A 20,980-nucleotide genomic window follows, 5' to 3' on the forward strand; every position below is an offset into this window, starting at 1 on the left:
CACCGGGGTGTTTATTTGTAGCAGACGACAAAACAGCTGTAACTAGTTCTGTGTTGGTTACACCATTCTACAGGCGACTAGGGATTAAAAGTAAGATCATGGATTCTTATATAAGCAGAATTACAGTTAGATTTATACAAAACATTATAATGATTTTGAAAGGGTAAGGAAAGCCAAACTTCAAACTAAACTTGAAGTTAACGTTAGCCTCGAAATAGTTAAGAAGACTGTGCGGGTAATCATTTGTATGGATTGTAAAGTAGCCCCAGATCATCACACTTAATCGCGCGGAGACGAGTTTATCTATTGTGCATTGCCGTTTGCCAATAAGCTTCTAACGTATTACAGCACTTAGGCTACGCTTGTGGTGTTCGTATGGTTTTAAAGTCGTTGATTATGCAAGTATTTTTTTCATCCACATACTCCATAGATCTTAAGTATATCTTTAAAGAACGCATTTCTTACGGATTTTAGACACTGTATGTTATTTGACAAGATGATTATGAAATATAGATGGGTCAACATCGTAATGAAAGGACTGTATTGTACGTACAGATACACCAAAATACATTTTTGCAATTAACTATATAACAACGTTACATCACGTAACGGGTTACCAGTATCTCAAGTTGAAGATTTCGACTGAGCGCATTCAACGTTGACGTAAGCAAGTCCAGATGTTAAATTTCAACAACAAAGCGGATATTTGTCTTTAATGGTCTTCAGCAGACTGCGTAGTAGGATATGTTTAGTAAAACTGAGTATAATCAAATATATGTGGAAATATTTGTCATGTTCTAGAATAAAACATTGGGTTTACTGCTAAGTGTAGTGGAGTCATGAGTCACCATAGTCATTGTCTTTCCATGGTAACTGGATACACATATGTGCAAACCTTCTCCAGGACTGCAGAACCATACCGCTCTTTTGACTAATCCCTTCTTGCCGTCCTTGGTACCAGGATAAGGTGAAGTGACAGGCGTTTCTCGAACTTTCTGTCACAAGGCAAGGAAAACTATAGACGATCTTCTGACATGGACGGATCAGAGTCTGGATCATCAGCTAGCCTTCCTAAGCGGAAGAAAAATAGAAAAAAATCCATGGCCCCATCAGATCTAGATCCCAATTGGGGTCCATCCAGATCGAGACGCCCATCTCATGTTCCAGACCTAGATTCAAGCTCAGGCGCCATCTCTCGGCCTGGTGCGGCTAACAATTTCCTCGGCAGCGGCAGAGACACACGCATCAGTGTGACTTCCCAAGAGCAGACTGATCGGCTGGAGGTCATCACGACAGAGGAGAGTAAGACTACAGCGGTATCAACCAAAAGTGCCGCCAAGAAGGTGAACAAGGTGAAAGAGGAACTGCTTAAGAACGCGAGCCCTCTCCGCAGAGCTGTGTACGACATGGTGGACTCTAACTTCTTTGGCGGGATGATCCTTGTAGTGATCCTACTCAACACCACTATGCTCGTGGTGCAGACCTTTGAGGAGATCGAAGTTGGCGCAGGTTGGTGATATGGGACAGTCGCTGTTTTATACCATCTATTTCACAGAGACTGTCTGTTGCACGCTGCATACATGTACATTGTATCTGGTTAACCAACAACTTGTGCATGCAGGGTCATTTCTAATGGTGCTGGATCAGCTGTTCAGTGGCGTCTACATGATAGAGTGCGTAATGAAGTTATACGCCTTTCGAGGGTCGTACTTCAAAGAAGGCTGGAATGACTTAGGTTAGTGAAATTCGGAACTAGATTTTTGTCCATATAAGACCTTAGCCATCTTTCATTTTTACTATCAATGACACGATGTCTCGCGAAGAATTGATAGGTTATGTGCCCATGTAAATTCTTGGTACAATGCTACATTCGATTGACACTAAGCGCTCCATGCATCATCGGCTGCTGATTCGTCTTTTGTTTTGTTTTAATTTCTTTTACCAGATTTCATCATAGTGATGTTCAACCTGATAGACGTCATCATGGAACTGTATACTGGCGGTGCACCATCCAGTGCCACATCAGGTACAGAGTCAGCCGAAATCTTCCGTCTCTTCCGCATCTTCAGGGCGCTCAGGGCACTGAGAGCCATCAGGTACATTTCAACTTATTTCAACTTGAAGAAAATCAGCAAAAAGTTAGATTTGCGTTGGAATTACCAGGACTCTATTGAAGATTTCAAATCATTTAAGTACTGCTTCTGCACTAACTGAATACACATGTACTCTACTGTGATAGTAGTAACGTTGGGAATTCTGTGTTGTCTTTAGATTTTTAGGCAACCTGCAGGTGATCATGACAACCTGTTTGCAGTCCATCCAGTCCATGGGTGCCATCTTTCTCCTTATGTCCCTGTTCTTGTGTATCCTTTCATATGTCCACAATGCCACATAGTGAACTAGAGTAGATAGCAGTCCCAAGGCTTAACTTCTTTGTTGGTCCGACAGATTTTACTAGTATAGAGAAAGACAAACAGTGCCTTGCTATCCTCATGATCTGTTGATCCATCAATAGTCTATTCCTAGATTTCATCTACCGAATTGCATCTTGTTAATTTGACCGAAAGCCAGACATGTTTGCAGTGATTGGGCGAGGACTGTACGCGGGCATCTACGGTGAGAATGGTCGGTTCGACAACCTGGCCATTGCCATGTTCACGCTATTCCAGCTGCTGACGTTGGACGATTGGTACTACATCTACAGTGACGCAGTAGATAATGACCCAGGTATTATTGTTCGATATCAGCTACCTCCGCAATATACTGTGATAATGTGATCAACTCCACCATTCAGGTTGAGCTTGAACAAAAACATGATTTTGTGCAATGCCGGGATGTTGATGGATAAAAAAACATGAAGTGTCTTAACAGCTTTGTAATGCAGACATTCTTGATTGTTGCAATATTTTGTTCATGTTGCAGGACAATGGCACATCTTTCTCTATCTCTTTCTCTACATCATTATGGAGTACTTCATCTTCCTGAAGTAAGTACATCAAGAATATCCATTCATCTTCATATTTAGTTGAAACCTAAAAAGATGTTTAAACAGGCTTTCCTAAGAAGATGGAAGCGATGCAGAACTTAAGATTATGTTTTTCGAGTGCACGAATCTTGCGTTGTAAAGCTGTTTCTAATTTGTACATTTAGCCTATTTGTTGCTGTACTGGTGGACAACTTTCAGCTGACCCTGAAGGACCATGCAGAGGCAAGGAAGCACAAGAAGAAACATAAGGTGATGGGTGCAAAATTGTCATACGACAGTCGACATATCATTGCTTTATAATGATCCCATGAATAAGATCTATATTGTATGTCAAGTTGTCCTAATTAAATACATTGTACTATCTCAGCTCACTGGTCCACTTTACTTGCAGCATGCTGATGATGAAGACTCTGATGATGACTGGTATGATGATGACTACGAGTCATCAAGTTATGGTAGGACAGTCCTGACTTTGCATTCAATGACTCTCCAGCAAGTTTAACTCTTATATCTATGTATTATAATTGCATATTTGTTGTTACATGTACATTTACAATTGATAAACAAAACATCATTGATAGGCAGTGGACATAATATAAATCATGGATGTATTTCCATATATATGGCCTTGGGAAAGATTACTTGTACTTTCTGCTACACCAATTGTTATGGGATTTGGGCCAATTATTGCTAAGTTGTTTAATGAAGTGTATGGTCAAGAGGCACTGTATGAAATATGATTGTGCCTTTTACTGGTATCGATAGTATTGTCCTGAAACAAGTTCAAGTAGATGCCATTGAATGTTTTCCAAACATGCAGATGAGAGTGAGGAGGAAGATGTACTGCATCTGCACAAGAAGAAAACAATCAACAACTACTATCCTGAAGGCTATACAACCAGGTATAGGCAATCTATTTAGTTACATGGGTGCCTATTTTGCACACCAGAAATCCTTCATCATGGTTCACATAGTGTAACTATTACCTTTTGCTGTCCTTGGAGGCTCCTACCTGTATCTGCCTGGTTCTATGATTAGTGAAGTTAAAGCTACTTTTCATTGGGAAAAGCAAGAAGTCCTATCCTCACCTACATGTATGCATTTGCACTTCCAGGGAGAAGGAAATGATGACTCGGTCCTTCCAGCTGCTGGCCTCTTTGGAGTACAATAACCACATTCTAAAGAACCAAATGACTACAGTGGACAACTTCATTGATCTTGTGGTGAGTCAACTATTTGATGAAAAAACTTGTAGACTCCCATGTGGCTCATGGTTTATTGTATTTCAATTCAACTTTTGACACTTAGAACAACTGTGGGAATATTAGTCAATTGTAATCTGTAATGTATATACATGGCTTAGCTTTATTTTATCTTCTTAAACCGCATGCTCTAAATTTATCAAAATACAATTACTTTACTTGGTCAAAAGTCTATTACCCAATAAGCCCAATCAACTAGCTACTGGCAAAGTCATTTGTTGATATAGATAACAAACTCTAACCTAATTTTCTACACAATGTACATACTACTATATCCTGACTTTGTTTGATTGCAGGTTGAGGAGGACATGTAATAACTGCTACACACAAGGAGAATTGGAACTCACATGTCCTGCCATACAAGTGGACGACATACTGTGACCATTGATATTGAGCTGTTTCAAACAGTCATAAATGATAGCTGTCATTCAATAAAGACTTGATTTAAGTCTTGTGCAGGTTGCTGTCTTATGCTATAGAAGTAAGGACAAGCTCTTGGCTACTGGGTCTATGTACAACAATGAACTCAACCAGCAAGGTTCAGTAGGAAGTTGTCACACATGCGAGAGATAATGTTGTCTCAGGTCTTGTGCTGACGAGTGAAGTCCAATGGTTCCAATCTGTGGCGACGACTCAGCTCCATGTCCATTGTACTGCCTGGCTGGATTATGATGTTAGGCATGGGCACCACTGGGGTAGCAAAAGACTCTGTAGGGCAAGACAAAATTGGCAAAGGGTTACATCTCTTTCCATCAAAGGCAGACAAAGATCCTTTTCATTTAAAAATAACGTAAAACGAATGTACAAGTTCTACATGGCCTTGGACAGAGTATGAGCAGTTTGCAGTAGGGGTGGGTACCGGTACATAAAATTCAGGTCCGGTCCAGGGGGTCAGGTCCAGGATTATAGTAGTGTCGCAGTACATCATATTTTGGAGAGCAAGATACATGTAAAAGTCTCCAAACGTCACGTCTGGAACAATATAATTTCTTAGGTTGGCACTTTGCCTCAAAATTATAACTATACTCTCCTCGCCGTCTGTTTACTCATCCTTTAAGTGTTTCTAGATATGATTCACAGCTAACGTCTTTGAAAACGACTCGTTAAATCTGCTGTTTTGTATTTTAGACCAGTTATGTGGCCCCCTGCTGGTAGCCTAGTACTATGAATTTTCTAATCGGTCCATAGGCTGGTCCACTGATTTTTTTACGGACCGTTTTTTTTTTGACCGGTCCATTAAGAAATATCGGTTTTGTACCGGTCACCCCTAGTTTGCAGTGTTGAGGGACACATTTACAACTTGTACCTTTATTAGCTTGACTTTCTAATGTGTCCCGGCCTTCATCAGCTCTCCAATGAAACCCACTCTCTTCCTCTGCCTCTGCTTTTTCCTCCTTGAACGTTGGTGGTGCAAGTACTGCAGAACAATGCGAAGCAATGAAAAGACTGTCTTTTGGTAGAAGTACGTTACTTCATGAAATAAACCATTACAAACAAAACTTTGAGAATCTCACACCTCAGTGAGCTTTTAAAAAATTTACTATTCAAGAAATCAATTAGAACTGGAGGCACACCGGTCGCTTCTTACCTATGCTTAATCTTCTCTTCATGTATGTCTTAGTCCCATCCAACTTCTCGGTAACTGGTCGAACTACCTTATTCCAGACCTTGGCATCATGACGGTGGCAGATGTAGTATGTAATTGCAGAAAGCAGTCCAAACATAAATGTAGCCTGTATCAAACAATATCAGAGATAACTATTCATGTACAGGGGCCGTAGATGATCTATGAGCATATGGTTTCTCGAAGAAAAAATAGAAATCTGTCAACAGAACCTTACAACAAAATTGCAAAGTTTCACTGTCTACTGTCTGAAGCAAACTATGAACAACAAATTATGCAAAAAGTGTGACCACTAGGACAGCATGAATGGGCCGTACATCGTTTAGGCATTACAAGGATAAATTGTCCAACTGAAGTCAGAAACAGGGAATAGGTGACTGATAACTAATTCAGCAAACTTGTGGACAAGTAGGATAAAAATGTCTTACAAAAAGTAGAGCAATCTTGAAGCTGTAGTGAACAGCATCTCCATACACACGAATGTAAAATTGTAGGGTGTGTTCACAGTTAGTGGAGCTGTCAACTCCCCTGTAAAAATAAGATCATGGTAGACATAGATCGTGGTAGACAAAGCAATGCTGCAAACAATCAGCCTTTAGAATCAGCCTCTAGAAGTGAAATGGATAAATGCTACCATAATGTCAGTGCACTAGGAATACATTGTGAACATCTGGTATGACTAAACTACATTGTGTAAAGACCCATGTACATATATACATGTACAAACATGTATAGATAAATAATACTGACTAAAATAAGAAAAATGGTGTGAAGCAATATGTAAGAATGAACAGTTGGATACTTGTTGGTAAAACGGAAGAGTAGATAGTATTCAGGTACAGCTCCCAGGTTTGGGACCAGCTTGCACCAAGGAGAGTTAATGGGCCAGATCCAGCTGCCAAATGAGAACAAACAATACAATACAATCAAAGATATACATCATAAGAATATGCCAACAAATGTACACATCATCTATAAGCCATATATTCTCAAATGAGAGTGTTGAGACCCCTGACATTTCGGATTCCAGCCAACCTGGTAGCAACAAGGTTTCAGCACCACGGGGAGATGCTATGAGCATTTGTAACATGATATTGTAATTCACTTTATCTTCATGATAGCAAAATTTCACTGTGTAAGGAAAATGAATATTTTCAATGAACATTAAGTTCACTGTGGGGGCAAGTGATTTACAGCATGGATGTGTGAAGGAATCATAAATGATAATAACAGGGTTTTTTTCACAGTGATGTTAAGTTCACGGTACAGAAGTGACCGTGAAAACAGTGAACATAAAGTTGCAGTGAAGGAAACAAGAATTACAGTAATTGCACATAAACCAATTGCAGGGAAATGCATTGATTTTACTTTGAATACATAGCATAGTCTAAGGCCAGTCAATACAAGGCTCCATAGAAAAAATAACTGACCTGATCACATTTTGGTTCTGGCTAAAAATCCTGTCAGTTGCATGTACACTGGACCCTGGCCACCACATGGCTGGAGCATCATTCCTGTCAACAAAGGAACAAAGTGGTCTAGACAATTTTGATTCTCTAGATATGCCAAAGGACTAATAGAATTCAACATTATGTTTCAAATCCTTGTTCAACTATGACACAACTTAGCAGATAGCCTGACGGCACAGGATTTACCTGAAGTGTGGGTTGTACATTTCAACCTGTTCCTGACTCCACATCTCAACATTATCAAGAGAATCCCATCCTCCACCAATAAGCAGTAGGGTGTAGTTTCCCTTGTACTCAACAGATGTGCTTGTCACAAGGTCATTCACCTTAAAGAATGGTCTGAAGGCTGAAAAAAAGGATATCAGACATTTAAGATTTCTAACGATTGTTTCTAATCCTCCCTCCTGTTTGGATCCTTAAGAATATATACATTTGTTTACTACAGTCAAACCTGGCAGAGACAATCACATCCGGTCATTGGCCACATTACAACAGTCCTGTCCAATTTTACATAGTAGACCCTCTTGTGTGGAGCAACCACCCCAGTTGACAGCAACCCTTTTCCTTAGTCCCTTGAGTGGCTGTTGAGGCCAAGGTTGACTGTAGTCTTGATCATGATATCGGTAAATAGATACTATTGAGAGTGGTTTCATCTAATAAATCGTAGTCTGTGGAATACAAGTGTAAAATCTGTAGAATAGGCCAGGCAAGGTAAAATCAGCAGTGTGATGCTCAGAAAACTTTAATGTTTTAGGGAAGATGTCAACTCTGCACCTTTGGTTAAGTAGAAGCATGGAATGTCAGGATTGGTCTGCCGACAGCTGTACTTGGTAATGGAGTATGGGAGGGAAGTGGCCGAGTCAAACAGGACCTTCACAGACAGGGGACATCCTAGCATCACCCTGGTGGATAATACTCCCTAAACAACAAATATGTCAACTAAGTTATACTGGCAATACAAATACAAAAAAAAGCACACAATAAAATCAACGTACATCCAAATAGTTTAACTGGTACAATTCAACTTAATTAAACTAAATCAATCTGACATTGCACATTATCTTATCACGTATCAACTTAAAGTACCTCTTATCAAGCATAGAATTTGACAGTTTGAACACAGTTTATTGCTAAATCTTTTAAATGATGCTGCCTCTTCAGTATGTTACCTGTGCCTTCTCCTGGTGAAAACAGTTCAGGGGTGCATTCCAAGGCTGTAAACAACATGTAACATTTGTATTTAAAAAATTAGGAAGTGGGCATAATTACCAACACTGGAAGAAATGACAAGCAAGGAAACAGTGATGCAAGAGTGAAATGATATGATTTGCAAAAAACAAAAAAATATATTCCTACGATGCAAATGTCTTCAATAGTCAAAACCATTCAGTAGCATCTTTAACTACTGAACAAACCTGCATTTGGAGAGACACAGCCTGTAGGTCCTCACCAGGAGGATGCTGCTGCTTGTACACACCTCTGTCTGCAACAGTAATCTGGGGGACACATCAGTTCAACTTACTTAAGCATGAAGACATGTACGTACAATCTCCCATATTGCTTAATGTGAGAACCAAATCTAATACATGGTAGATAAGTATATTGTGCAGTTGGTAATCCTGGACCTACAGCATCTTTGATTTACAGCAGAGATTCATTGAGGCTGTTGCGCCACTCAACTGAGCATTTACTGTATAGTATTCTTGTTTTCATTGACTGTTGTTAAAATTCTTTCTCTACCATCATGTGCCAGGATATTGCATGACATCGTATGTTGTAGAAAGGAGTACAGTTGTAGTTTGACAAATGACTTAAATCCCTTCTTACCTGATAGAGTACAGAGGAGTTATGGTAGAAAACTGTCTTGTTGGAGGCGACTTCCAGGCGGGTGGGTTCAGACACCCAGACCGACAGCTGGAGGTGATCCAGGGGTGTATGCTGATACGTCTCAGTGTCTGCAACATTCAGAGAAACATATAAAAGGACAAATAATTGGATCCAGTTTTAAGTGAAGTTCAATGTGATAATTTATACATAAAGAATACAGAATAATAACCTTTGGGGTGAGCAGGGTGCAGACTCATTCTGACGTGGACTATGAAGGAGGCTTCTGTGTCCAGGAAGACATGCTGTGGGAGGCGTGTGGCACTGGCATTGCTGTATGGCTGCAGGGTGAGAAAGAGTCTTATGTAACATAGCAAGTGCTCCAACATTCTAAGATCACTGTTTTGAATGTAGGCAAACTATGACAAGAGCAAAAAAACAAAGACTTACTTCTTGGTAATCCTCCAGGCTGAGGAACACATCCTTCATGTTCCGTGTTGAGTACATGTATGTATAGTAATCCTGGAGAAATGGTGTGAAATCAAATTAAGCCTAAAAAGCTTGCTACACTTGAATGGGGAAACAAGCAGTAGCAACTAATGAACAGCTGGTAAGCCAACAACTGGTTAACTACTTCTGACAGACATGCCAACATATGTGATGATGGCTCATTCCCTGTGGTCGGGGATTTGGAAATATGTAAGTGTTTAGAATACTTTATTGTTGGAAACTTATACCAACCACATAAATATCTACAGCTCTTATGCCAGAGGTTTTTTGTTAGGTATGAAGGTCTATGAGTTACCAAGTAATACTATACCATAACAAACATTTTGTATCGAAAACTAAGCTGTCTTGTCAGTCTGGAGGAAGGTATAAGCATGTGCATAGGGTTATACATATGATATAACAGAAAGCACTTGTACCTGCACAGTGTCATGGGCAGCCAGCAGGTTCTGGAGGTTATTGATAGCTGCTAGACTGTATGCCTGGACAGAAGCAGAGGAAAAGTTAGTTACGGCTGGGTACAGTTTGTACCAAATAGGGAATGATCAACAGTTGAAAAAAGGAGTCAAACATGAAATTCAATGTTGGAATTCAACACTGGAACTCAACACTCCTGGATTATGATGTGATATCACAATAAACTAGTTCCATATCATTAATTTGATCCCGTTCCAATGCCTCCATACCTACCCATTGTTGAGGTGGTTTGTAGTGTGTCAGGTAGTGCACCATCCCAGAGTACACAGCCAGGGAGTATGAAGTATGAACTTGTAGAGGGTACGTTATACGTGCTGGTCTGATGTAAAACATTTTTACGTCACTTTTGTGTTGGGTGTCTGGTATTTCAAACTGCATGGAGGCGTAGGGGCACGGGCGGGGGATGGTGATGGGAAAGTTGCCCACTTCTGTTGTGCTGAATGGATTTCCAAATGTTAGCATGGAACACTCCACCAGTAAGATTCAAAAGCTGCCATCTAGCTATGCTTTCTGACATAGCTAAAACAGAGAGGAGATGATTTGAGAGTCAACAATGGAAATCGAACGGTTAGGTGTAGCAAGGGCACAACATTGTTAGTTAAAGCTTTGTAGGAAAATGCTACTTTGGCAAAGCCTTATTGAACAGAAACACCAAAGGTTTTCAGTAATTTCATTTTCTATTCTGTAATAAAATAATCATAACATTCTTGACATCCTAAGACTAAGTGGAACAATATAAAAACAGAAGAACCTTTTTTGTGAGTCTGATAGGAAATAAAAAATGTGGTTATTCAACAAGTACATTGTAGTTCTAAATAAAACAAATATGAACTCAGTCAGATGGCATGACATTCTGCTTTAATCCATACCCTGCCAAAGCTGTCTGCATTTTCTGAATTCCAGATAAGTAACTTTGATGCTGTAAAATGTCTACCACTGGGATGGTCTGACTGGATATTTGAACGCTATCATTGGCAACTATGGCCAGGACCTGCAAGGAGATATGATGTTCAACATACATCTGACTCTATTTAACATTCTACTCTATGATGATGGTTTGTATTTATTCTACAAGGTTATTGCGAAACCCACAACAATTGTATGAAAGAGGTAGAACTTTGTGCATACGTCCACTTGACCTTCCAACAAATGCTAACCGACACTCACTGCAAACAAAATAAACCTAAAGCTGACAACTTTGGATAACCTTACAGCTTTATTGTTGGTACAGACTGATTGTTGCTATACTTAGATCTCTATCTATCAATGTATCTATATGTAATAAGATATTTAAAAAATACAGACCTCCCTGAGTTCACTATTGATATCCATGAATATGGCAAGTGTGCTGGTGTTGTGACTGCTGGTCTGCAGCTCACCAAAACTCTCTGCCAGAGACCACCCCTCACTGGGTCTCAACTTCACAATTCGAGTGGTCCCGGCCATCCCATACCATAACTGAAAGGACAATACAAGGCAACAGCAGATTAACAGACTCATCTGCAAAATCAAATGGCATAGCTCACCTTTTTTTTTTCAGCACAGAAATAAAATCACAGAAGACCGTATGCTGTGACGTTGTGTTGTAACTTGCAAACTTTCAACATTAGTCCTTGATTTTTTTAGAAATTTCTACAGTGCACATTTGAGTCTTCAGTGCAAGCTTAGTAATTCACAATGGGGAGTTCAACATTCAAAATGTACAAATAGTATTGGTAATAAAAGCTCTAACCTCCTGTGAGTCGGTGAGGAAGGCAAAAGCCCCATCTCCAGAGGGTACAAGCTGGCTGACAGTGGAGTTAGACATGAAGGTGTGAAGCCACCACAGGGTCCTCCCTGCATCTTCACTGAGATAGAAAAAATAAGGATGGCATTTGACAATGTCATAATGTCAATGTGGTTCATTTGAAGCACCAATTGAGCACCATGTACAAGAAAACAGTCTGAGTATTTCCAGTATACATGTAGATTCACCTGTACAAAACAGCACTGCCCCACAGGTACAGGCTTTGTGACACTGTCCCCAAGAAGGATATGCCTGTCAGTGTAAGTTGGTCCTGTCCTTGGTCCTGAACACCACTTGTTAACCATGTAAAATGGTCAAACTGGGACGGAGGTGGCAGTTTATCTGATATAACAGACAATTCCTCCCATGAGCCCTGTCCAGGCTCACCCACGAACTGCATCAAGTGGTAATGTTTGTCTGCATTCGTGTCAGTTGTTAGAACCAAGAAAAGGAATGTTTGGTTGGTCACTGGACTGATGGCAGCATCAACCAAAGTACATGCTGAATAGTCACCAGCCCTGTCCAATACAGTGCAGTACGACAAGTTCCTATGGTCAATCAAATCCACAAAGTCTAATGTCTGGTGCTTGGAATCAGTCATGTCAGCCACCAAAATATCTCCCCCGTTAGGTTCACCTCCAATCCCAAGCACTTGGAACCTTCCAGACAGAGGATCGCTGTGACCAATCAGCTTCCAAACACACTTTGTCATATTAGCATATTCCCCCAGAGGATACTGTAAGACTCCAGTAGAGGTAGCCAGGAGGAGACTGCCTGGAAACATCAGGCTACTGAAAATGGTTGGTGGTGTAGACGTCCAGCCGGAGCACAGATTCGTCTCTTGTCTGCTTGGGATCCTAAACTGGAGAATAAAGAGTTTATCAGATACCAATAGAGTTGGAATATTACTTTTGTAAATGCATTGTTGGTCATCAACAAATACTTGACAAAATGACAATATGCAAACCCATCCCAGCATCTGTGAATGAATATTTACAAAAAATAGGAAAATATGATAATATAAATGTAGATTGCATTATCATTACCTGTATGACATCATGTGTTTCAAATTGGTCTGAGGTGAAGATACCCAGGGTTGAGTTGCCAAACCCTGTCAGCACTATAGAGGGTGACAACCATGGGATGTGTACAGCCTGATTGGGATCCCAGGTGGCAAGGTCATTGACACTCAGGTGAGACTTGTTTCCTAGGGCATCTGGAAACTCCAGGAGCTGGGAGTGGAAGTGGTGGATGTGGACACCTTCACTGGGGGAATAGGCTACTCATTAGGGATCCGATGGACCAGGAAAGATAAAGGCAGAGGTATGGTAGATAGTATAAAAACTCATATTAAAATAACAGAATCATAGTGGAGAAATCTTTAAAAAAAACTTGATCCCACCAAAAACATTGACTTCTAGTACCTGAATAGGTGAAACATGCATGCAATGATTGGATACTTTCTAAAAGCTAAAACTATTGTAGTGCCACTACCTTAACATTTCCATAAGATCTGCATCTCCACTGCCCACCACCTCCACCTTTGGCAGGCTGGTATAGTTGTCCATAGGGAGGGGCACCAGCCAGGCTGGCTCACAGAGATGGGAGCAGCTGCTGTTATCATGGCGCACTTTCCAGTCTGATCGGCATGTTCAAAGTAGGATGTTAGAAAGACAATGTTAAAAGATTGAATTTCAAGCAGAGCTACTAAAGTCCAAATCAGTAGTGTACTTAAGTGACAGACCTGGCTTGTTCATTGTATGGCACAAGCAACAAAGATATGGTCCAGCATGCACTCCATAAATGATTGATCACAGCACATTCCATGTTAGAAGAAATACCCCCAACACCCCCAGTCCCAACCTGTTGACAGTTCAGATTGCCAAAAGTGTACATGACAATGTAGCTTCTGATTTGTATCTTGAGACTTAGGTGATTTGGGATACACTATGATGATTTTCATCATGAAATGATAAAGAAAGAAATGTTATATAGGACAGTTAAATATCAATCTTATTGTGACAGCTACAGAAAGACACTTGAACCTGAGATGGTAATACTCAGAAGTAACAGATTGCATTCCTGTCATACCAGCCTGATCAATGAGTGCCCCGTGCAGCTCCATACTGCCTGTGGGTAAACTGTTGTCCACCCTGGGGCTTGTTCTGGGCAGGAACCTTACAACTGGAGTAATGCCACGCAAAGCAAGATTCCTGGCTGCACTGTGAGACACCTGTCAAGATGGCAGATACAGTTTTCAAATAATTAATTAAGTAGCTAATTGTTGCATGTAATTATCTGAATAGTAAAATAACAGTTTGATTAGATTAATGTTTAACTTAAAGCATAATCACCATGCATTTTTATTTCACTTGTGGATTTTACAACTATAACGTTAGATTCTAAATGTTGCAACAACATACTCAATACCTGGTGCTCAGACTCACACTTTCAAATGCAAGTCTGATGGGATACATATTGAATATATGTGTACATTCACAAAAAGACGTGAAAAATCAACGTTGATTTAATACCTTGTTATTCTGCTTCACTTGTATCCTCAGCCAATATGGAAATGCTGAGTAGTCATCCTGCAAAATTATCATCATGGCATGAAAAGTAGTAAATAAAGCAAAAACTAGTGAGGCACAACAACAACAAAAATCTCATCAGCTTGCTGTAAGGTCCAACCCTTTCTACACGAGTCTACACGTAACGAGTCACTTCAAGCGTGTCCTTACCTGAACTTTACTGGCAACATTTTGAACCCCGAGGTCTTTCCATACATTCCCAACAGGAACGAATGGGGAGCTAAACTGCACAGCTACGCTCTCCGTTAGGTGGCTGTATTGGACTTCGTCTACCCGCCATTCAAGTATTTTAAAGTCTGAGGCACAAATGGATTCAAAAATAATGTTATACGCAAAACAACACAGGACAAGCGATCGGAACATGCTTGACATTTTCAACTTCCCGCCTGGCTGGAAATTCAATCCCATAAGGCTTCACTGGCAGCCCTATTTCTGGAACTTTACACTATATCAAAGGGGAACTCAGATGATATTGTAATATCTAGTACTTACTGTTTACTTATAATTGGTTACTACGCCATATAACTTGATATTATATATCAATTATAATACAAATACATGCTTTTTTAAAATTTGAACACTAGATATGGTCAATTTTAGTATACCTTATGTCCTCAAATCACCCCAAAATTCAGGAATATGAACTATGCCTTAGAAAGATAACCTCGTGAGATCTCGCGAGAATCAACAATTTGAGACTTTTCGCGGGAAAGAAAGGTGTTGCTGCTATCTGGAACCAATTTATTGTTCTTCCACGCTCATAACTGGTCAAAAATGGGGGTAAGTCTCCGATAACAATAGCAAAGAAATAGTTTGTCATGTTTTGTTGTGGTTATGTTCTTCAAAATGGACTAAACAGTTACAGCCCTACATTTTAGAGGCAGGCGGGGGGGGGGGCACTCTAGACTACGGATGATTTATGATCGAGTTCTGAAACAGGTCCACTCAAATTTTCTTTCATTTTCAATTTTAGCCGTGTGCGTATGAACAACACCAGTACAGTACAGAAGTTTTGAGTAAGGGCACCTCACGAAAGAATCATAGGAAGTCAAACCGGTCGGAACTTCAGCCTTGATGGGAAAAATGTTCACTTTCAGTCACTGAGTCAGCTTCTAAAATCAATGCATTCCCCAGATGAGGTTACTGTAATTGCAACTCTTGTTGACCTTGGCCACTTGTATGAAGGAGGAATGTGTAGAAGTTATATAGTGTACAGGGCACGGAACAAAATCATGCTAAGGTGTTATCTGTTTATGTAGAATATTATTATTAAAACTAATAAAATTGCCATTTCCATAGATACATGTCAATCTTTCTTCATCAAGGAAATAGTTCTTATGAAAAGAGGTTCAGAAAAATAGGCAGCTTTGTTGTAGCTTGTAAAAAGAAAAGACACTAGTTTTATGAACGACCAAGTCACAAATAACTGTAAACTGTCACATTTTTGTTTCAGAGGAAATCAAATAAAGGGAAGGAAAAGAAGAAGAGGAGAAAGGAGGTGAGTTTGTCTAAGGTTTCTACTCTACTAAGGGAGTAAGTGTGTGTCACTAAGTACTATGTTGCAAGTGTCAAATTGTATGTTAAGGCTGGGGATTTTAAAGAAATGAAAAAGAGAAGAAAAGTTAATTGTAGATCTACTGATAAACAAATGAGCTTTTCTGATCTGATGAATACATTATATATTGATATTTCTGTGTGTATTGTGTACCTCCAGAAACTGATTTTTTTCTTCCTTCCAGGAACAGGCAAAGCTGGCAGCCTCCTTCACTCTTGTGGAGGCAGCAAACAAGGTATGACAGAAGTGGAATTAACTGGACCTGTTGTCTGTATTGCTGTTTGAATGACTCAATTGATTACAAACCTTTCTTGGATGAGGGTTGGGCATTGATATTTGTTCCTGCCAGAACTCATTTGGATGTTTGGGAAACAAGCAAGATTATGAATGTTGGAAGTCCTTGACTAAGATGCAATTCAATAACATTTTGTCTTTCCATATGCAGCAAGAAGACCCAATGGCAACAATGGCTCCATTCAAGAAATATGAAAGGAATGGGTGAGTACATACACATGCACAAAATGAACCTACCTACATAATTATAATCTATGATTATTTACCTTCTAGAAGTTCTACCTTAGGTAGGTCTTCTAATGACTCGCTACACTGACTCATTTCACAATATATACATGTGTAAAAAGTGAAGCCACAAATTGGTATTGCTTTTTTCAGTACTTTGTGTTCTAAATCAATTGTTGTGTTCCAGGCTGAATCTGGACATTGAGTGTAAAAAGGTGGCTGAACTTGACAAGGACACAGTGGACTGGGCCTTCTCCATCACTAAGAACAACATGCAGACATTGTAGGTCATCAAGCAAAAGACATTTTTGAATTCGTATTTTATTAGTATCTTTAACATTATGTTATTGCAAAGTAACAGCCAAAGTTGACCTGCAAGCGAATAGCTGTGTCACATTGTAAAGATGGTGACAGTTGTAGCAAGGTGTATTTATTCTATTTATAATGATTGTTATTATGGCAAAAAAAACTGGTAATCAAAGCTATATCTGTCAGGTATGAGGAGAGTAACTGGGGCTGGAATGATCGTCTGAAGAAAGAAGAGCTGACAGAAGACAAGGCCTGGTTCCTGGTGGCCAGAGACCAGGAGGGCCAGCCTATCGCCTTCTCACACTTCAGGTTCGACATGGATGAGGAGGAGGAAGTTCTGTATTGGTGAGTGTTACATGTTTTGCAAACCAGTACAAACATCTAATCCAGGAACCAGTTACTAACTGATGTAATGTTATATCAAAATGCTGTGCAACAAAATATGCAACATTATGAGAGAAGGGAGAATTTGATACATGTCTTACTTTTTTCTTAATCATTCCCTTTTTCCTTTGACAGCTATGAAATCCAGCTGATGAAAACAGCACGGAGAAAAGGCCTTGGGAAGTTTATGATGCAGATTCTACAGCTCCTGGCCAACAAGTAAGACTAAGAGTATATTGTGGAGGAAATGTTAGAACAGTGTTAAAACAGAATGCCAGAATTGACAACTGATTGTGAATGTTTCATACATGTAGGAGTGGTCAAAGTCACATTACTTGAAATTTGCTTAGATCAGAAAAAAGCCTAAGTCACAGGAACATTATATAGGATGTAGAATTTGTGATTATATAGCCCAGACATGAGCTACAGGTCCAACAGGTCATATGCAAAAATAATCAGACTGACACTTGGGTTTTGGTTATATCAGATTCGGTACACAGTGTATAACATTATTCTTCTGTGTATATGAACTCATGTAGAGATGTGTATATTCACTATTTGTATTTGCTGTTCAGGGCCCAAATGCTGAAGGTGATGGTCACAGTCTTCAAAATGAACGCGGAATCCAGGGACTTCTTCCTCAAGGCACTGAAGTGAGTATTGATCTGAAAGAGTTCAGTCTTTGGTTAGGGAGGACAAAATACCCGACGGGTTTCTAAAAATGAAATTGTTTCCTATTTTACGGTGTACTTGTATTGATCAAATTTAAAAGTCTTGTTATCTGGTGTGAACATACAGTTTGGAATGTAGAGACCTAACTTCGTAAAAAAGCAAGAAATCCATGTCTCTTTCTTGGTTGAATTCTGAATCAACATGTCATTCTATACTTTAGTGCTGTTAACTTGTGTATTTCCTAAACTGTGTATCATGTAGTTGTCTGAGGACTACAGTTATAGTTTTGATTATGAACAATCCCTTAAACTCTTGCTATGTGATCGACAGGTTTGAGCTGGATGAGACAGACCCGGGGCTGTGTGACCCCATGGAAGCAGATGAGTACTGCTATGAGATCCTCAGCAAGAAGACGGTTCTTGGAGCCAAGAAGCAGCAGGAGGGGAACCACTGCTGCTCAGGCGGGCCACACAACCACCCCCAATGCTGCTGAGCGTTACATATCTGCCTCTTAATATTCCTGAGACCAAACTGTGGTTATCGCCTCTTTATTACTGCAAACGGAATGGAAAAAAGATGCCCAACAAAAGAGCATTTTGTAGTACAGCATGTGTGTTTTCTGACCACTATGATCAGTTTTCTTTGGCACACTAGTTGGTGCTGATGTTGTTTCCAGTTTAGTGGGAGATACATTATTATTTTTATAGAGCATATATACATGTAACTGTATAGGCTGGCTGTATGGCAGTACTGAATAGTGTATATTGGGAATTGCAGACAAGCTAAAAAGCAATACTTCACTCCTTTGGGGTGAAGTAAAAAACATGCCTGACATATACTTATGAACTAACAAATATCAATCTAAAATTCGACATAACAGTGTCCTGCATGCTTTCCTAATCATGTTTTGAAGATGAACTTGGGTCATATTTATCCATAATTGCCTTTAGTAGAATATCAGTGTATCATTGAAAGCATTGGTCATTACACAGCCAATGCAGGATAGGCATGCCTGCCTGCATGTATGTACCCAGGACAGGTGCTAGCCCCTTGCTACCTACATTCTGCTCTCCAGGCATCATGGTCCCCTGCTGATACATAGTATTACCCACTAGTAAATGTATAAGTACTGAAAAAATAGAATGATACAGTTTGAATGTGTGTTGACATTACATTGAGGTGAACAATTTTAATACAGGTGGACCAATTATTTCTAACCTTTGTCCTATGAAGGCTGGGAATGTAGTAGAAATCATGCTGAATAAATTGTCTTTATCTTGTCCTTCCATATGAATGTTAATTGTCTCTTGAACATTGATAAAATGTATAGAAAAAAGTCAGGCTTATTTTGATAATTTTCTGGTCCTGTTGGTAATGTTAAAGGTCCTGGCAATGGGCAATCATTTTATTAGTTTTACATTGTTTAACTGGTTATATAAAAAGGGGAAGGCTTTCATGAAACAAAAAGCTGCACATCCATAAAAAACAAAGTTGGTTGTACGAACATCTTCTGCAAGACCCATCTTTTTGAACTGATACCCCACAGCACTAACACTTCATACATTCCTGCTGATGAATCTTCCAGGACTGAACTGTGAAATATGTCAGCTGATTAACTCTGTTATGAGTAATATAAGTGGTTACTACTTCCAGATGGGGAAAGTGCTGGAGATCACTGACGTCAAGTGATGTGTGTTAATGTTGAATAAAAAAGTTTCTAAAATGAAGGGCACATCCATAAGTTAACAATACAATTAAGACTACAAAAACATTTTCAAATCAAAATTTATTTCATGCTTTGCCATAGTATTTCTTGTGATAAAAGACAAGTATCTTAACCTATTGTAAAACCAAAGCCACCTTACATTTTATATGTCATCCTCATAGTTTACATCTGGTATAAACTTGGTTACTACCCACCTGATGCACCTATCAGTGTTCAACCACCCAAAGGGAGGGGATGCATAAACTTGTAATGGAGGTGTAACTACCAATAAAGTATGTAACACAAGTTAAAATCATAAATTTGGGGACTGTACAAATTTTGATGTTCATATGGAATTTAGGTTGCAGATTTCCTGCCCTTGAGGATGGGTATTTGACATGAGGGACTCAAGTTACTTATCTAACTTAAAGTAACTTGAGTCCCTCATGTCAAATACCCATCCTATCCTCCCCATCTAAGTGTATTTGCATTGACAGGTGCACAGTAGTAATTATACGTTCTCCTAAGCTTCCAAAACACACAAAAACAATACTCCTGCCAAGTGTTCCTGTGCTGGGCACATTATATCCCTTAAACAGCAGCTGTCAACAGAAAGCTATCATACCTGGAAGGTGTTGTCATCATATGTAGACAAATAGCTGCATTTGAACAGAAGAGGGCAACAATGTACAGTCTTACTTGAAAGAACAGTAAACTTTGTGCCGATGGCAAGAGAATATCAAAATTCAGAAACACCAAATGAGCTGTATGACTAGCAGGTAGAGTTTAAACATCAGTGATCTACATGATCTAATAAGAGTATCTGTGTCACTTTTTTAAATGTTGACCAAGGAAATAAGACAATGTGCAGCTGCTTTGTCTTAAATCCTCTATCTTTTGAGACTATTTGCCTTTTGCTTCACCTTTTTTATGGTACACAACAGCAGTGAGAACAGCAATACAATATGGCACAGGTAAGTCAAAACAATACTTCTTTCTAACATTCCAACACCACAAACTCTTGAGGTAGACCAAAGCAGCTACCAGAAGGCATCAAAAAATATACCGCAATAACTAAGTTTATACTTCAGTAATAGATCATTCTGTTGAATTTTGTACTACACCAAGGAACAACATGATCCACCAAACACAACTTTTTAAAAACTTTTCTGGTTGAAGGATTCAGAAAAAAAGCCACCCATTTCCTAAATCAGCTTATTTGGACAATTTAGTGGAAAAAAAAGAAGACTTGTACTAGTGTTTCCACCAATATTCATCTTGTATTACCCTGTGCAAAAAATGCGTACATT

At 39.5% G+C, this 20,980-nt stretch overlaps 3 protein-coding genes across 4 annotated transcripts; 2 read left to right on the forward strand and 1 right to left on the reverse strand.

Annotated features, from left to right (window-relative positions):
* Positions 1–2: 2 nt before the first annotated feature.
* Positions 3–4,696, forward strand: LOC136432908 (cation channel sperm-associated protein 1-like). Its single transcript, XM_066424547.1, has 12 exons — positions 3–90; positions 962–1,509; positions 1,622–1,735; positions 1,946–2,096; positions 2,272–2,363; positions 2,572–2,727; positions 2,923–2,986; positions 3,151–3,235; positions 3,378–3,441; positions 3,807–3,888; positions 4,101–4,209; positions 4,545–4,696. The coding sequence occupies exons 2-12, from the start codon at positions 1,035–1,037 to the stop codon at positions 4,560–4,562; spliced, it is 1,410 nt and encodes a 469-aa protein (XP_066280644.1). The 5' UTR covers positions 3–90; positions 962–1,034; the 3' UTR covers positions 4,563–4,696.
* LOC136432903 (cation channel sperm-associated auxiliary subunit gamma-like) lies at positions 4,249–14,924 on the reverse strand. Of its 2 annotated transcripts, XM_066424533.1 has the most exons (24): positions 14,677–14,924; positions 14,470–14,526; positions 14,027–14,168; positions 13,430–13,574; positions 12,982–13,201; positions 12,124–12,797; positions 11,882–11,996; positions 11,455–11,607; positions 11,019–11,140; positions 10,363–10,585; positions 10,092–10,154; positions 9,616–9,687; positions 9,398–9,506; positions 9,169–9,296; positions 8,757–8,837; positions 8,511–8,555; positions 8,116–8,260; positions 7,528–7,687; positions 7,303–7,386; positions 6,675–6,767; positions 6,301–6,400; positions 5,837–5,981; positions 5,555–5,665; positions 4,249–4,956 (listed from the first exon to the last, which is right to left on the reverse strand). In XM_066424533.1, exons 1-24 carry the CDS (start codon positions 14,896–14,898, stop codon positions 4,829–4,831), a joined length of 3,537 nt encoding a protein of 1,178 aa, XP_066280630.1. In that variant the 5' UTR covers positions 14,899–14,924; the 3' UTR covers positions 4,249–4,828. The 2 variants fall into 2 exon arrangements, with proteins under 2 accessions (XP_066280630.1, XP_066280631.1); XM_066424534.1 differs by lacking the exons at positions 13,430–13,574; positions 14,027–14,168; positions 14,470–14,526; positions 14,677–14,924 and having other exon boundaries at positions 12,124–12,792; positions 12,982–13,109.
* A 269-nt stretch (positions 14,925–15,193) lies between these two features.
* On the forward strand, positions 15,194–18,546 carry LOC136432912 (N-alpha-acetyltransferase 40-like). Its single transcript, XM_066424554.1, has 9 exons — positions 15,194–15,306; positions 15,980–16,024; positions 16,266–16,316; positions 16,527–16,579; positions 16,788–16,883; positions 17,096–17,254; positions 17,429–17,512; positions 17,869–17,946; positions 18,296–18,546. The coding sequence occupies exons 1-9, from the start codon at positions 15,301–15,303 to the stop codon at positions 18,456–18,458; spliced, it is 735 nt and encodes a 244-aa protein (XP_066280651.1). The 5' UTR covers positions 15,194–15,300; the 3' UTR covers positions 18,459–18,546.
* Positions 18,547–20,980: the final 2,434 nt, after the last annotated feature.

This window comes from Branchiostoma lanceolatum, chromosome 4, assembly GCF_035083965.1.
Source record: "Branchiostoma lanceolatum isolate klBraLanc5 chromosome 4, klBraLanc5.hap2, whole genome shotgun sequence".
Lineage (NCBI taxonomy): Eukaryota > Metazoa > Chordata > Leptocardii > Amphioxiformes > Branchiostomatidae > Branchiostoma > Branchiostoma lanceolatum.

Bases quoted from the DNA above. Each gene is read 5' to 3' on its own strand.
- LOC136432903 (XM_066424533.1), bottom strand. From the start codon at position 14,898: ATGTCAAGCATGTTCCGATCGCTTGTCCTGTGTTGTTTTGCGTATAAC. The intron at 6,401-6,674 runs GTATCCAACTGT...TTATTTTTACAG, and splicing joins CTCTTCCGTTTTACCAACAA to GGGAGTTGACAGCTCCACTA. The intron at 5,982-6,300 runs GTAAGACATTTT...TGTTTGATACAG, and splicing joins TCAAGATTGCTCTACTTTTT to GCTACATTTATGTTTGGACT.
- LOC136432912 (XM_066424554.1), top strand. The intron at 16,317-16,526 runs GTATGACAGAAG...TTCCATATGCAG, and splicing joins TTGTGGAGGCAGCAAACAAG to CAAGAAGACCCAATGGCAAC. The intron at 17,255-17,428 runs GTGAGTGTTACA...TTCCTTTGACAG, and splicing joins GAGGAGGAAGTTCTGTATTG to CTATGAAATCCAGCTGATGA.
- LOC136432908 (XM_066424547.1), top strand. From the start codon at position 1,035: ATGGACGGATCAGAGTCTGGATCATCAGCTAGCCTTCCTAAGCGGAAG. The intron at 1,510-1,621 runs GTTGGTGATATG...TTGTGCATGCAG, and splicing joins GGAGATCGAAGTTGGCGCAG to GGTCATTTCTAATGGTGCTG. The intron at 3,889-4,100 runs GTATAGGCAATC...TTGCACTTCCAG, and splicing joins CCTGAAGGCTATACAACCAG to GGAGAAGGAAATGATGACTC.